We start from the raw sequence: 14,710 nt of genomic DNA, 5'->3' as shown, positions 1-14,710 counted from the left end.
AGAGCAGCTTTAGAATCCCACAAAAAGAAGAATTGAGGGTGTGGACATGGGAAACAAACCCTAAATACAGCACCAGGTGAAGGTGACAGATCACAGAGCCCTTCCAGTGGAAGCAAATTACAAAGAGAATACCTGGAACCACAAAGGACTGACAACGGAATGCCAGCATGCAGACATGTGCATAGAACTGCAGATGCCACACCAGTATTTGGCCTGATGCACTAGGCCGAAGAGGGAATGCCTGAGAATGATTTTAGTGGGAGCAGACTGCAGAGAGAACACCTGGTACTGCAACAGACCAAGAATGAAATGCCTAAGGACGCTGCCAGTGGGAGTAGACCACAGATGGAACACTTGGAATCGACGATGGGGGGAGGAAGAGAGTAGCTATAAATACTAGACCCATTCCACTTGATGAGCAGTCTCAGGTAGCACCTGGAGTCATGCTGTTGAAATACCATGCAAGAATGATGCTGGTAACTGGCGGAGTACTCGACACCTCAAGATGGCAATACTCTCACTTCTTTAGAAGGCTTTTTTTCTTTTTTACTGACTGTATGAGACATTGATAAGAGAGATGAATCTACTGCAGTATGTAGCACATAGCTCCACTCTTTGCTTTAGTTACTCTGAAATATAGTATGAGACAGAACAAAACAAAGTGTGAGGCACCTTGCGTGTTTTACAGCTGATATTTTCTTTTTATCTACTATTTGATTAACCACTGTAAAAGTTGCAGGTCTTTCCTTTCTTTTCGGTCTATAGTTGTGATAACTGTGAACTACTTCTACTGGTACCTTGAACTTTTTTTTTTACTTACACTCTCAGAGTTGCACCATATTACCTGTTTTCTCTTGTCTGCTCCACTGCTAATAACCTTGGCTGTAGTTTCTGAAAAAACTCACTTGGATATGCTTTGTCTCACTTTGTTTCTCCCACTTTCAAAGAAAAACAAAATCAATGGCCATAAATAATTATTTATTGTATTGTTGCCATTAGTTTGCAGAACTAGTAGAACTACAGTTACTGTTGTACCTTTTTCCTCAGCAAAACTTTTTATGTCCAGATAATTTCCAGCAACTTTTAAGTCATTACAGACCAGGTTATCTGTATGGTCACCCGTGGCTACGTAAATTTTAGTATTTTGCATGCTATATGTGCACTTAGACTTGTATGTTACTGCAATCAAATGCCTGGAATATAAGCAAAAGAGGAGACATTCATCTGTCATTTATGATTTTGTGATTTGCAAAGAAATGTGGGGAAAGCTTTGCAAATCACAATGCTTGCTAGAGAAGAGAGGATATGTACCAAACTGTCTGATAATATATTATCACAGTGTGCCTAAATTACCTTGAAAATCTAGTAACACACAAGTGAATGGCTAATCAGTTGGTTTTTCTCTCTGTATCTCCAGCCTATTTAAGGGATAAGTACCCTTAACTTACAGTGATCAGTGCCTGTGTCATTACATGGACATCATTAAACACATCAGTAAATATGATGTAGTGTCCATGGTAACTGTTGCATTTTTCCACATTTTGTGTTGTGCTCTCACAACGACATGTGATCATCATTGTTAAGTAGAATGTTTTTCATGAAGGTGTGTCAGGAGGGTGTACAGCTGTGTGAAATGTGTGTTACACACAGGACAGGAGAAAGATCGCTCACTGCTGTGGGACTGCATGTGCCTGCAACAGAGTTAATACAACCTTTGTAAACATCATAGTGGAACACATAACAAAGAGATGTTGTTAAGTTGATAAATTAACATATGATACTGAAATATTATTCTAGGGCAGTAACTGTAAGGAGTTGTCATCTATCATTATCAGAAGTAACAATATCTGTCAGTAACCAGTAATATTAACATCAGTAAATTTCAATTACTGACATTTAATACTGACAACACTACATCCATGTAAATAATCTATGCAGTACCTTCGTGACAAAGTGAAACCTACAGATTCTTAGAATGTACATGGTGTAAGGGTACAGATATCGATCCTACACTTGAAGGATCTAATCTACCCTTACACGTCTTTGCTACAGCACTGTGGCATTGCTGACACAGATGCCCCATACCTCTAGAAGGGAGAGACTGGTGCCTGTAGATTGTTTGGCATGAAGGAGTGAGTCGGTTGAGCCAGAGCATGTTTGCAGGGCAGATCTCAAGTGCCCGTGTTTCCCGTGATCACACATAACAGTGAAGTATTTTGTGGAAAGATTATACAGCCCAAGCCATCACAAGAGTAGGATGCGTACGTGTGTGAGCAGAGTGAGAATTTTGAAGCACAGCATTAATTCCATATCAGGGTAGTTGTTATATAATGAAAAGATGATCAAACAGCAAGGAATCGGCAATAGTAAACTCATATAAGTTAGTGACAGATGAGTGACTGTAACTATAGTATGAATGTAATCTAAACAAGTGGGGACATGTTGCCTGAATTTAAAGTAGAATAAAATAGCTGTGTTTTACAAAAATGTTCACATATTGTAACCTCCTTCTTTATTATTAAAACATTTTGATAGGGAATGAATTATAGAACAGTGTACAAGAACAGGCAGGGCACTTGCTGTATACTCACAGTCAGAATTTTAATTAATGATGCATGTACCTTGGGGTAAGTTGTTCTCTGAACCCTGGCTACTTGTGACAGTCCAGTGCTTAATATTTTCCAAAGAGCCAGGTTATAGCAATTAATAATCAACTAAAAATCAACAAATAGTATGGGGGCAGCTTAAAACTGACAAGAATATCAGATTAGTAAACAACTATCCTGGATGCACAGCCGAAAGATGATGGAATACAGAACACTGATTTTATATGTGTGAAAAGTAGAAATGGTTTTTATCTTCTACATATACATCTACACCCACATTATACTAACCACAGTACATATGTCTTGAGTGTGAGTTCTGCCCTTAATCGGTGCAGCATTTCACTTCACAGATCCCTCCTCTGGACACAGCATGAACTGCTAGAGTGCTGAGGTGTGATGGCATGTCAGAACCTTATGGGGCTGTTTCTTACCGGGATCAGTGGAAGTCTGCGTATTCAATGCACTTCTGAGTCAAGATGGCCATTGTCAACTAAGTAAGGCTTGGAACCCAGCTTTTAGTTTGCTCAAAGAACAGAATTAATAAAACCCTGTACCACTACTAGCCATTTCTTTCCAGTTCCACCTGCAAATGTAGTGAGGTAAAAATGACTGCCTATACAGCTCCATACAAGCCCCAATTTCTCTTCTCTTCTCTTCACAGTCCTTATGCGAGATGTACGTTAGTGGCAGAAGAATTAGTCAGCATTGAGATGCAATTGCTGGATCTCTAAACACTTTCAAAAGTTTTTCGCAAAAAGAACATTGTCTTTCCTCCAGGAATTCCCATTTGAGTTTACAGAGCATGTCCACAATACTCACGTATTGACCAAAACCACTGACAACAAAACTAGTAGCAAGCCTCTGAACTGTTTTGATGTCTTCCTTTAATCAGACCTAGTGGGGATCCAAAACACTTGAACAATAGGGCCTGCTCAAGAATGGATCACTCTATTGTTCTATGTGTGATCTACTTTATAGATGAGCTGCACTTTCCTAGAATTTTCTCAATAAACTGAAGTAGACTATTCACATTCCCTACTGCCAACTTTATGTGCGTGTTCCATTTCATATCGCTTTGCGATCTTATGCCTAGGTATTTAACCAATGCGACTGTGTATACCAGCACACCACACACTGTATTCAAACATGACAGGATTGTCTTCCTAATCATCTGCATTACCTTCAATTTTTCCATATTTAGAGCAAGCTGCCATTAATCTCATCATGCAGAAATTCTGTTTAAATCATCCAGTATCCTCCAGACATTCATTGATGACACTTTCCCATACACCACAGTATTATTAGCAAATAGTCACAGATTGCTCCTCATCCTGTCTATCAGATTGTTTATGTATACAGAGAACAAGAGTGGTTCTAGGCACTCCTGACAATACCATTGTCTCTGACATACACTTGCCATCCTGGACAATGTACCGGGTTCTATTATTTAAGTCTTCGACCCACCCAAATATCTGAGAACATATTCCGTATGCTCAGATTTTTGTTAAGAGTATGCAGTGGGGCACAGTTGTCAGTAACTAACGTATATGGAAGACTTTACATGCAAAAGTTTTTGACAAAGAGGAAATTGTTGCTGCCACAAAAGCAGACAGACAATGCACCATATATGGAAACTTAAGATAAACATAAATTACAACAAGCAAGTAGAAATGCAAAAATGGTCCCACAAAGTCAACATGAATTCATTCCCAAGGCTGCTGTGAATCCGGCCACAGTCATAAAGAAGCATGGGGAGCCACCTGATGGTTGGCACAATGTGGTCAGGTTGCAACAACTCGCACTATTTCCTCTACAGTTCCTGGCTGAAAGACTATGTGCTAATGTTTTTGTACACAACACACACCAGTGTATCCGTATGTAATAAAAGCACAACCTCATGCTGAAGGGAGGACGGGACTACAACCCAAAGAGCAGGGTCCTCTGTAGGCAACAGCAGCACTCCATCCCAAATATAAATACAATTTCATAATGCAAAATAATTTCTCAAATGATCAGAAGTATGGCTCGGAGGTTTGTCCAGCCAGCTGTGTTGTACAAACAAAACAACTAAATTAAAACAGCATCCGTGGTTACTGAAGCTGCAATTTTAGTGCTAGTAATAGGAAAACCATCAACAACAATTTGGAGTATTGCCGAACTCAACGTGAGAGATACAATGAACATACTCATTAGGGCAGTGCAGTGAAATTTAGTGTTAATGGGTTATGGCAGCAGATGAATGACGCACATGCCTCGGCTAACAGCATGACATCATCTGCAATGCCTCTCCTGGGCTTGTGACCAAATCGGTTGGACCCAAGATGACTGGAAAACTATGGCCTGGTCAGATGAATCTCGATTTCAGTTGGTAAGAGCTGGTGATAGGGTTAGAGTGTGGCGTAGACCCCATAAAGCCAAAGGCTCAAGTTGTCAACAAAGCACTGTGCAAGCTGGTGGTGGCTTCATAATGGTGTGGGCTGTATTTACATGGAATGGACTGGGCCTTTTGGTCAAACTGAATTGAGCACTGACTGGAAATAGTTATATTTGGCTACTTGGAGACCATTTGCAGGCAGTCATGGGCTTCATGTTCCCAAACAACAATAAGTTTTTTATGGATGACAGTGCAGCTAGTCACATGGCCACAACTGTTCGCAAGTGGTTTGGAGAACATGCTGGACAATTCGAGTGAATGATTTGTCCACCAAGATCGTCTGACATGAATCCCAGTGAACATCATTGGGACATAGTCAAGAGGTCAATCTGTGAGCAAAATCCTCCAATGGCAACACTTTTGCATGTATGTATAGTTATAGATGTTGCCTGGCTCAGTCTTTCTGCAAGGGACTTCTGACACTTGTTGGGTCCATGTCACATCGAGTTGCTGCACTACGCTGCAACAGGAGGTTTTACATGATGTCGGGAGGTATCCATGACTTTTATCACATCAATGCAGATTTAAAAATGTAGACTATGTCAGTAAAAATTTGAGGTAAATTGGTGAAAAACTTTTCAAGAGTTTTGCTAAAAATACTTCCCCTTTATACAGTATATACTTATATATGATGTATATTTAAAAATATGTAGCCTAAGTTCCTCCAAATGTTCGTAAGAGTTACATGTAAAAATGTGAACTAATTCAGTTAAGAAATTTATAAAATTTTGGTAACAACATTAAGCAATTACTTGTCTTTGCAAAGTAGTATAGATTTTATTTATATATTTATATACCACAAGTATCTTAATAATATATAGCCTATAACTGTCTGAAAAGTTATTACAGTATTGCATAAAAATTTGAAGGAAATCGGTCATGAACTTATCAAGATTTTTGCAAAAAACGGTTCCCATTTATACACATGTGTATATATTTTTAATATATTTTATATATTTTATTTTTAAATATACATCATATATAAGTATATACTGTATAAAGGGGAAACATTTTTAGCAAAACTCTTGGACCTTGCCGTTGGTGGGGAGGCTTGCATGCGTCAGCGATACAGATAGCCGTACCGTAGGTGCAACCACAATGGAGGGGTATCTGTTGAGAGGCCATACAAACGCGTGGTTCCTGAAGAGGGGCAGCAGGCTTTTCAGTAGTTGCAGGGGCAAAAAACAGTCTGGATGATTGACTGGTCTGGCCTTGTAACACTAACCAAAACGGCCTTGCTGTGCTGGTACTGCGAACGGTTGAAAGCAAGGGGAAACTACAGCCGTAATTTTTCCCGAGGGCATGCAGCTTTACTGTATGGTTAATGATGATGGCCTCCTCTTGGGTAAAATATTCCGGAGGTAAAATAGTCCCCCATTTGGATCTCCGTGCGGGGACTACTCAAGAGGACGTTATTATCAGGAAAAAGAAAACTGGTGTTCTACGGATCAGAGCGTGGAATGTCAGATCCCTTAATCGGGCAGGTAGGTTAGAAAATTTAAAAAGGGAAATGGATAGGTTAAAGTTAGATATAGTGGGAATTAGTGAAGTTCAGTGGCAGGAGGAACAAGACTTTTGGTCAGGTGAATACAGGGTTATAAATACAAAGTCAAATAGGGGTACTGCAGGAGTAGGTTTAATAATGAATAAAAAAATAGGAATGCAGGTAAGCTACTACAAACAGCATAGTGAACGCATAATTGTGGCCAAGATATACACAAAGCCCAAACCTACTACATTAATACAAGTTTATATGCCAACTAGCTCTGCAGATGACGAAGAAATTGAAGAAATGTATGATGAGATAAAAGGAATTATTCAGGTAGTGAAGGGAGACGAAAATTTAATAGTCATGGGTGACTGGAATTCAGTAGTAGGAAAAGGGAGAGAAGGAAACGTAGTAGGTGAATAGGGACTGGGGCTAAGAAATGAAAGAGGAAGCCGCCTGGTAGAATTTTGCACAGAGCACAACTTAATCTTAGCTAACACTTGGTTCAAGAATCATAAAAGAAGGTTGTGTACATGGAAGAAGCCTGGATATACTGACAGGTTTCAGATAGATTAGATAATGGTAAGACAGAGATTTAGGAACCAGGTATAAATTGTAAGACATTTCCAGGGGCAGATGTGGACTCTGACCACAATCTATTGGTTATGGACTGTAGATTAAAACTGTAGCAACTGCAAAAAGGTGGGAATTTAAGGAGATGGGACCTGGATAAACTGAAAGAACCAGAGGTTGTACAGAGTTTCAGGGAGAGCATAAGGGAACAATTTACAGGAATGGGGGAAAGAAATACAGTAGAAGAATAATTGGGAAGCTTTGAGGGATGAAGTAGTGAAGGCAGCAGAGGATCAAGTAGGTAAAAGAAGAGGGCTAGTAGAACTCCTTGGGTAACAGAAGAAATATTGAATTTAATTGATGAAAGGAGAAAATATAAAAATGCAGTAAATGAAGCAGGCAAAAAGGAATACAAACGTCTCAAAAATTAGATCGACAGGAAGTGCAAAATGGCTAAGCAGGGATGGCTAGAGGACAAATGTAAGGATGTAGAGGCTTATCTCACTAGTGGTAAGATACATACAGCCTACAGGGAAATTAAAGAGACCTTCAGAGAAAAGAGAACCACTTGCATGAATATCAAAAGCTCAGATGGAAACCCAGTTCTAAGCAAAGAAGGGAAAGCAGAAAGGTGGAAGGAGTATATAGAGGGTCTATACAAGGATGATGTACTTGAGGACAATATTATGGAAATGGAAGAGGATGTAGATGAAGATGAAATGGGAGATACGATACTGCGTGAAGAGTTTGACGGAGCACTGAAAGACCTGAGTCGAAACAAGGCCCCGGGAGTAGATAACATTCCATTAGAACTACTGACAGCCTTGGGAGAGCCAGTCCTTACAAAACTCTACCATCTGGTGAGCAAGATGTATGAGACACGCGCAAGTCCCTCAGACTTCAAGAAGAATATAATAATTCCAATCCCAAAGAGAGCAAGTGTTGACAGATGTGAAAATTACTGAACTATCAGTTTAATAAGTCACAGCTACAAAATACTAACGCGAATTCTTTACAGACAAATAGAAAAACTAGTAGAAGCTGACCTCGGGGAAGATCAGTTTGGATTCCATAGAAATATGGGAACACGTGGGGCAATACTGACCCAACGACATATCTTCGAAGCCAGATTAAGGAAAGGCAAAACTACGTTTCTAGCATTTGTAGACTTAGAAAGCTTTTGACAATGTTGACTGGAATACTCTCTTTCAAATTCTGAAGGTGGCAGGGGTAAAACACAGGGAGTGAAAGGCTATTTACAATTTGTACAGAAACCAAATGGCAGTTATAAGAGTTGAGGGGTATGAAAGGGGAAGCAGTGGTTGGGAAGGGAGTGAGACAGTGTTGTAGTCTCTCCCTGATGTTATTCAATCTGTATAGTGAGCAAGAAGTGAAGGAAACAAAAGAAAAATTCGGAGTAGGTATTAAAATCCATGGAGAAGAAATAAAAACTTTGAGGTTCGCCGATGACATTGTAATTCTGTCAGAGACAGCAAAGGGCTTGGAAGAGCAGTTGAACGGAATGGATAGTGTCTTGAAAGGAGGAGGATATAAGATGAACATCAACAAAAGCAAAACGAGGATAATAGAATGTAGTCGAATTAAGTCAGGTGATGCTGAGGGTATTAGATTAGGAAATGAGACACTTAAAGTAGTGAAGGAGTTTTGCTATTTGGGGAGCAAAATAACTGATGATGGTCAAAGTAGATAGGATATAAAATGTAGACTGGCAATGGCAAGGAAAGCGCAGGAAGTCGTTTCTGAAAGTATTTGTATGGAGTGTAGCCATGTATGGAAGTGAAACATGGACGATAAATAGTTTAGACAAGAAGAGAATAGAAGCTTTCGAAATGTGGTGCTACAGAAGAATGCTGAAGATTACATGGGTAGATCACATAACTAATGAGGAGGTATTGAATAGGATTGGGGAGAAGAGAAGTTTGTGGCACAACTTGACTAGAAGAAGGGATCGATTGATAGGACATGTTCTGAGGCATCAAGGGATCACCAATTTAGTATTAGAGGGCAGCGTGGAGGGTAAAAATCGTAGAGGGAGACCAAGAGATAAATACACCAAGCAGATTCAGAAGGATGTAGGTTGCAGTAGGTACTTGGAGATGAAGAAGCTTGCACAGGATAGAGTAGCATGGAGAGCTGCATCAAACCAGTCTCAGGACTGAAGAAAACAACAACACAACATTGGATGTCACAGCCTAGATAAATATCTGAGATCAGTTTCAAAATTACAGCTACCAGGAAAGTCTGATGTCTCACACAAGGAGTGATGTATAGCCTCAGTTGTACCATTTCTAATAATTACAAAAAACAGCGGAGACAGCTTTTGGTTTAAAAGAGTTTAATTGGGGCTGTAGTTTACCTCCACTGACGTATAATATTTAGAGTTCGACAGAGGGGATGGATATCAATGACAAGATTCACAGTTGACTTTGCTCTCCCAGTTGAAACTGCAGAAGGTTTTGAAAATTTATTGTTGAGTGGACATAGTGATTTATGTGGAGCACAAACAAAGACGGCCATAAAATAATCAGCAGTGTCAGAAATGAAAACAGCTTGGTAAACTATACAGCTTGAGGAGATAAAATGAAACACTTTAAATAATGCTGTTATCTACACAAAAGACCACAAAAGCTGGTGAAACTAGCAGTGAGAAAAATTATGAGAATGATCAGAGACTAGAAAAGGATTTGAAATGTTTGTGGTGAAGGACATCAAAAATTGAATGGAAAAATAAAACATAAATGAAAAAGTATTGGTCAGAATACATAACAAAAGAAGTTAATTGGGAACCCAGACTAAAAGCAACAAAACATTTGTGGGATGTATAGTGCAGTACTCTGTTACAGTGAGATAGTAAGGATAAGAAACAATTTCAGTGTATTATATAAATGTTCCGTTCAACAGACATAATAGATGTTCTGATACAAAAGGATTAATACACAATAGAAAAAAGTAACACAACAGATGGAAGAACAAAGTTCACCAATTAATTCTCTCTCTCTCTCTCTCTCTCTCTCTCTCTCTGTCTTGTGAAAGAAAGTTTATAGAACTGCTGGCGAATAATCATGTTGAGAAAGTTTTTAGTATTGGCAATAGGCACATACAATGGGATGTGTACTTCACAGTGGTTTGCGGGTTACAGATGTACATGTAGATAGAAAAGTACACAAAACTATCCTGGTTTTTGGTATATTACCTCCTTTCTTGGCAAGGAGAGAGGGATAGATTGGGGACAGTTGGAAATGAAGGGTACTTCACTCAAACCACAGCATGAGAGTTTTCTAAAGTCAGTGTTCTTTTTCATACAAGTAAATTTATAATTTGTCATAATGACTAACCTCATAACTCACTGTTACAGAATAGTTACTTATTGTGATGCACGGAAAGTATTGGTTAAGAATCACAAATTATTTAGGAATAAAAGAGGCAACTCACCTAAAGGCAGAAGGGCTGTGTTGTTGAGATATACACACACATAAGGTACAGAGCTTTTGGAAAGTAATTCCCTTCTCAAGCTGCAGGGAGACAGGTGTGTGTGTGTGTGTGTGTGTGTGTGTGTGTGTGTGTGTGTATTTCTCCTACAGCTTGAGAAGGGAATTCCATTCCTTATTTACTTATTGTAATGGAGATAGTTAAATATTTATCAGTATTTATCAGTTACCATGAATAATAATCAAGTATCACTCAAATCTCATCACCAGTTGGTACAGTTGTGTGATATGTAGATTAAATATTTAGAGCAATATCACTATTAGAAAAACATCTGTAACATAATCACCTGGACTCTGGAAACTGAACAAGTTACTGTACAACTATATTGGCACATACTGTGCATCATCTGCCACTGTGTAGCATTGATAGTCATTGGTAAATGACCTGCAGGTCATCAGTTTGACTCTCATCATTCACAATTATTTATCATCTGGCAGTTATGATTTCCAGAATACTTTGGGACTTACCTGTTTATGAAATACTGTAAATTTCTAAAACATTCTTTTATAAATATAATTAGGAGAAATCTCTGCAGAGGCAGACAGTTCAGCTCTGCGTGTACTTTCATGAGATCAGTAAATGTGCTTTCAGTGTGAAGTGATAGTTCTTGTTGATGACTTGCTGTCATAACTGGTAATTCATTTAAGATTCTAAAAGACACAGTTTGGAAGAGTCATAGGGTGTCTTGGACACTGACACTGCCATTGCTTCAATAAGGCTACATGGAGCCTTCACCTTAATGAGAAGGAATCCAAATACAAACAGCACATAAAATTAATTTTTGTCCACAATGGATGCAGTTGAACTCTATGACAGTTTCTTTATAGGGTGTAGAATAATAACCACTACCAGAAACAATAGAAGGTGATTTTATTTAACACATGACAGGTTTTGGGTTTGCTCTCATTTTCAGGTGGTTTACATCCATTTACAAATTTCTGTTTGAGTTGTGTCTATTAGGTCATCATCACATTATTTGCTTTTATTTAAACGGTGAGCTCCAGCACTGAATATGGAAACATGTAAATGAATGTAAACCACCTGAAGATGGGTGCAAGATCCCAACAAAATGGTTAATGAGATCTGACCTTGTCATAATAATTGCAGCAGCTGGGATGACATGATGTGTCTTGTCAGCACCTACTTTTACTTCTACGATACAATCCAGAAGAGTTTTGATAACCACAATGAAAAGCTCAAGAGGTGGGGCAAACTTCCAGTGGGAATAAAGCAAACATTTGGTGACAACCAACAGCAGGTCTTCATAAGTGAAGAACAATTGAGAGACAGAGCCCAGCAGCAGGGGAAGGTAACACATTTGTTTACACGAAGTGATACTGGACACACAGTAAACCTGACTACAAAGGAGGCTGAATAAGTTTCAGACTAATGAAGGATGTCACTAGGGATGTGTATCACAGAATACTGTCGACATATATCAACACAACAGAGAACTTCATTAAGTGACATCAATTAGTTAAGTCAAGATTTTCATTTATCATTGACACCAATCTCAATAAGGCAGACTGACTCAGGAAAGACATCAAAAACCCTGGGCTTAAGCTGCAACCACCAGGTAAGTTCTTGATAACATACATTCAGGTGGCTCCAATACCAATTCAAAAGCTGCGCAGAAAAAGGACACTTGGAGAATGAAAGAAATATACCAGTATGTTTCTGTTGTGGACGACTTGAACACATTATATGTTATTGTAAAGAAAGTAGATTATTTGATGACCATTATGCTGCAAGACAATAAACATCAGGCCAACTCTGTCCACGTATTTGGGCCTGCTAGTCTAGTGATAAAGAGTGTACCTGGAAACTGAAAGATTGCAGGATCAAATCCTGGCCAGACCACCGACTTTTCAATCTGTCTTTAACCTAGCCTTCACCTCCCAATGACATCAAAATTTACCAGGAATGACACATGGCTCAGGTTCCATATGAAAATGTAGGTCTCCTTTTCCGTGGTAGGATTACTGTGGCAGTTTGTGGACACAGAGGTTGCTGCAATGACATACAACTGAAAGACTTGCACAAGACCGGTAAGCAACAATGAATATTTCACTTGACATTTGGTAATTGCAGATGACTACAGCCGACTTGTGTGGCAAAAACCTATCTCCTTACCCTGGTTGAGGCTGCTTTCCAATTTGCTGCCGTAATTTAATTCACTGTGGAGTGGTTTCAGCTGCTTTTCGTCACCAAAACAATGAGAACTAAACAAGACGTTGTGCTATGTAGGTGATGCCATCACATTTTGCTGAAGATTGCACATGGAAAATACACCATCAAGAACATGCCTTGAAGGACCACTGTCAAAGGGCAGAACACAACCCTTTTTGAATTTCCAGTTTTAGTGGAATGCAGCCATAATGGTGTCCTTGAATGTGAATTACTGTAGGCATCACAAGCAATTACAAAATGTCGAAAATGTAAATACTCGATTGACGAAGACACTCCAACAAGTTCATACAACAGTGGTTGCTTTGGGCAACTGTCTACCACAGAAAACACATTCTTATGCCACCACCATCAATGGGATGAGTTGTGGTTAACAGTCTGGATGCTCAGTTAAAATGTGAAACTCTAGATAACTGCTAAATGTTACACACTTTCAAAAAAGAAAATATATATGAAAATGGGAATCATAACCCTCAAAAGTCAGCAGGGAGAGGGAGCTGTGGGTCACCAACTGCCACGAACAGCTGCAACTCACCCGTCGAACCTATCCAGCAGGGTCAGCTCAGTACCATCAATGAAGACTCATGCTACTCTACCATTACCAATTACCCACTGAAGGAAACCACTATCCAGCCACCAACAGATTCTGCCTTGATTGAGGAACAATGTTGCTGTCTGTAGGGTATTCTCTGTCAATTTTGGGTGCAGACAAGGCAGATCAGACAAACTAAAGTGAAACACCAAATACACACTGGGGATCAATCCCCCCCCCCCCCCAAAAAAAATCTGTCGCCACTCATATTGGCTGTCTCCAGCTGAATAATGAAAAATACAGAAGAAGTGAAGAAGATGTTGTGAAGTGACATCATTCAGCAATCACATTGTCCTCCTCTGTGGTCCTAGTGAAGAAGGAAGATACTACATAGTTTTTCTGTGTTGATTATGAGTGGCTGAACAGCCTCATCAGAAAGGATGTATACACATTGCTTCAAGCTGATCGCATTTTGGATCACCTGAAGGGAGGGAAGTATATCTCCACTACAGATACCCAAACTGACCACTGGCAGATTGAGGTTGACACAGATGACTGGAAAAAGAAGTCTCTCATAACACCTTACGAGTTCAAAGATATTCCATCTGGTCCATGCGGCAATCCAGCCACCTTTGAACACAGTTGGACAATATGCTTCAACATCTAACCTGTTTGACAACAGTGATGAATTGTGTCCTTGATGCACGTTACTGCCTAAATCTGAAAAATGACTCTTCATTGCCCAAGGAAAAAGAATCTTGGGGTGACAAGTTAACTATTTATTTATTTTCAAGTTCCATGGATACTCTATGTGAGTGTATCACTAGGGTGTAGAATGTGTGAGATTATTACAATAATAACTCTATGCAAATGGTCAAGAGGCTTACAAGCTAAATCATATGTAAACAGATATACGAGGTTCAAGTGTCCAAATAACAACACAGATTATAGTAGTAATGATGGTTACACAAACAAATTATAAGGCTTACATTAGAATTCATACAAAAAGCATTTTGTCAACAACTGATATACCAGAGCTATATAGCCATTTCTTATAGGAATGCTTAAAATTAAACACATTTCACTAATTATTACACATTGTCGGAAAATTCTTGTAAAGAACAGAAAGAACTATTTAAAAGATAAAGCTACTTTTTTGAATTCAGTCTTATCCCCAATAACTGATATAACATGGCCTGGAAGTTTATCATATAATTTTATGCTTGAATAATGTACTCTTTTCTGAAGTTTGCTGAGATTTTTTATATCTTTGTAAGATCATGTTTATTTCTTGTATTATTATCATGATATTCACTGCTTGTTCTGTAAATTGTATTATTATTGTTAACAAAGCAATTTAGTGAAAAGATGCATTGGCT

At 38.9% G+C, this 14,710-nt stretch overlaps 1 protein-coding gene across 1 annotated transcript in view; it reads right to left on the bottom strand.

Annotated features, from left to right (window-relative positions):
• Nucleotides 1–957: 957 nt before the first annotated feature.
• LOC124619812 (zinc finger protein 771-like) overlaps nt 958–14,710 on the bottom strand; it is a 161,362-nt gene continuing 147,609 nt past the window's right edge. The window contains exon 4 of the mRNA XM_047146406.1: nt 958–1,691. Within this exon, the coding sequence (XP_047002362.1) occupies nt 1,580–1,691 (112 nt within the window). The 3' untranslated portion in view covers nt 958–1,579. The remainder of the gene's footprint in view (nt 1,692–14,710) is intronic.

This window comes from Schistocerca americana, chromosome 6 (genome assembly GCF_021461395.2).
Source record: "Schistocerca americana isolate TAMUIC-IGC-003095 chromosome 6, iqSchAmer2.1, whole genome shotgun sequence".
Taxonomy (NCBI): Eukaryota; Metazoa; Arthropoda; class Insecta; order Orthoptera; family Acrididae; genus Schistocerca; species Schistocerca americana.
Note: the sequence above shows the minus strand (reverse complement) of the source record. Positions and strands in the feature narration are given on the sequence as shown.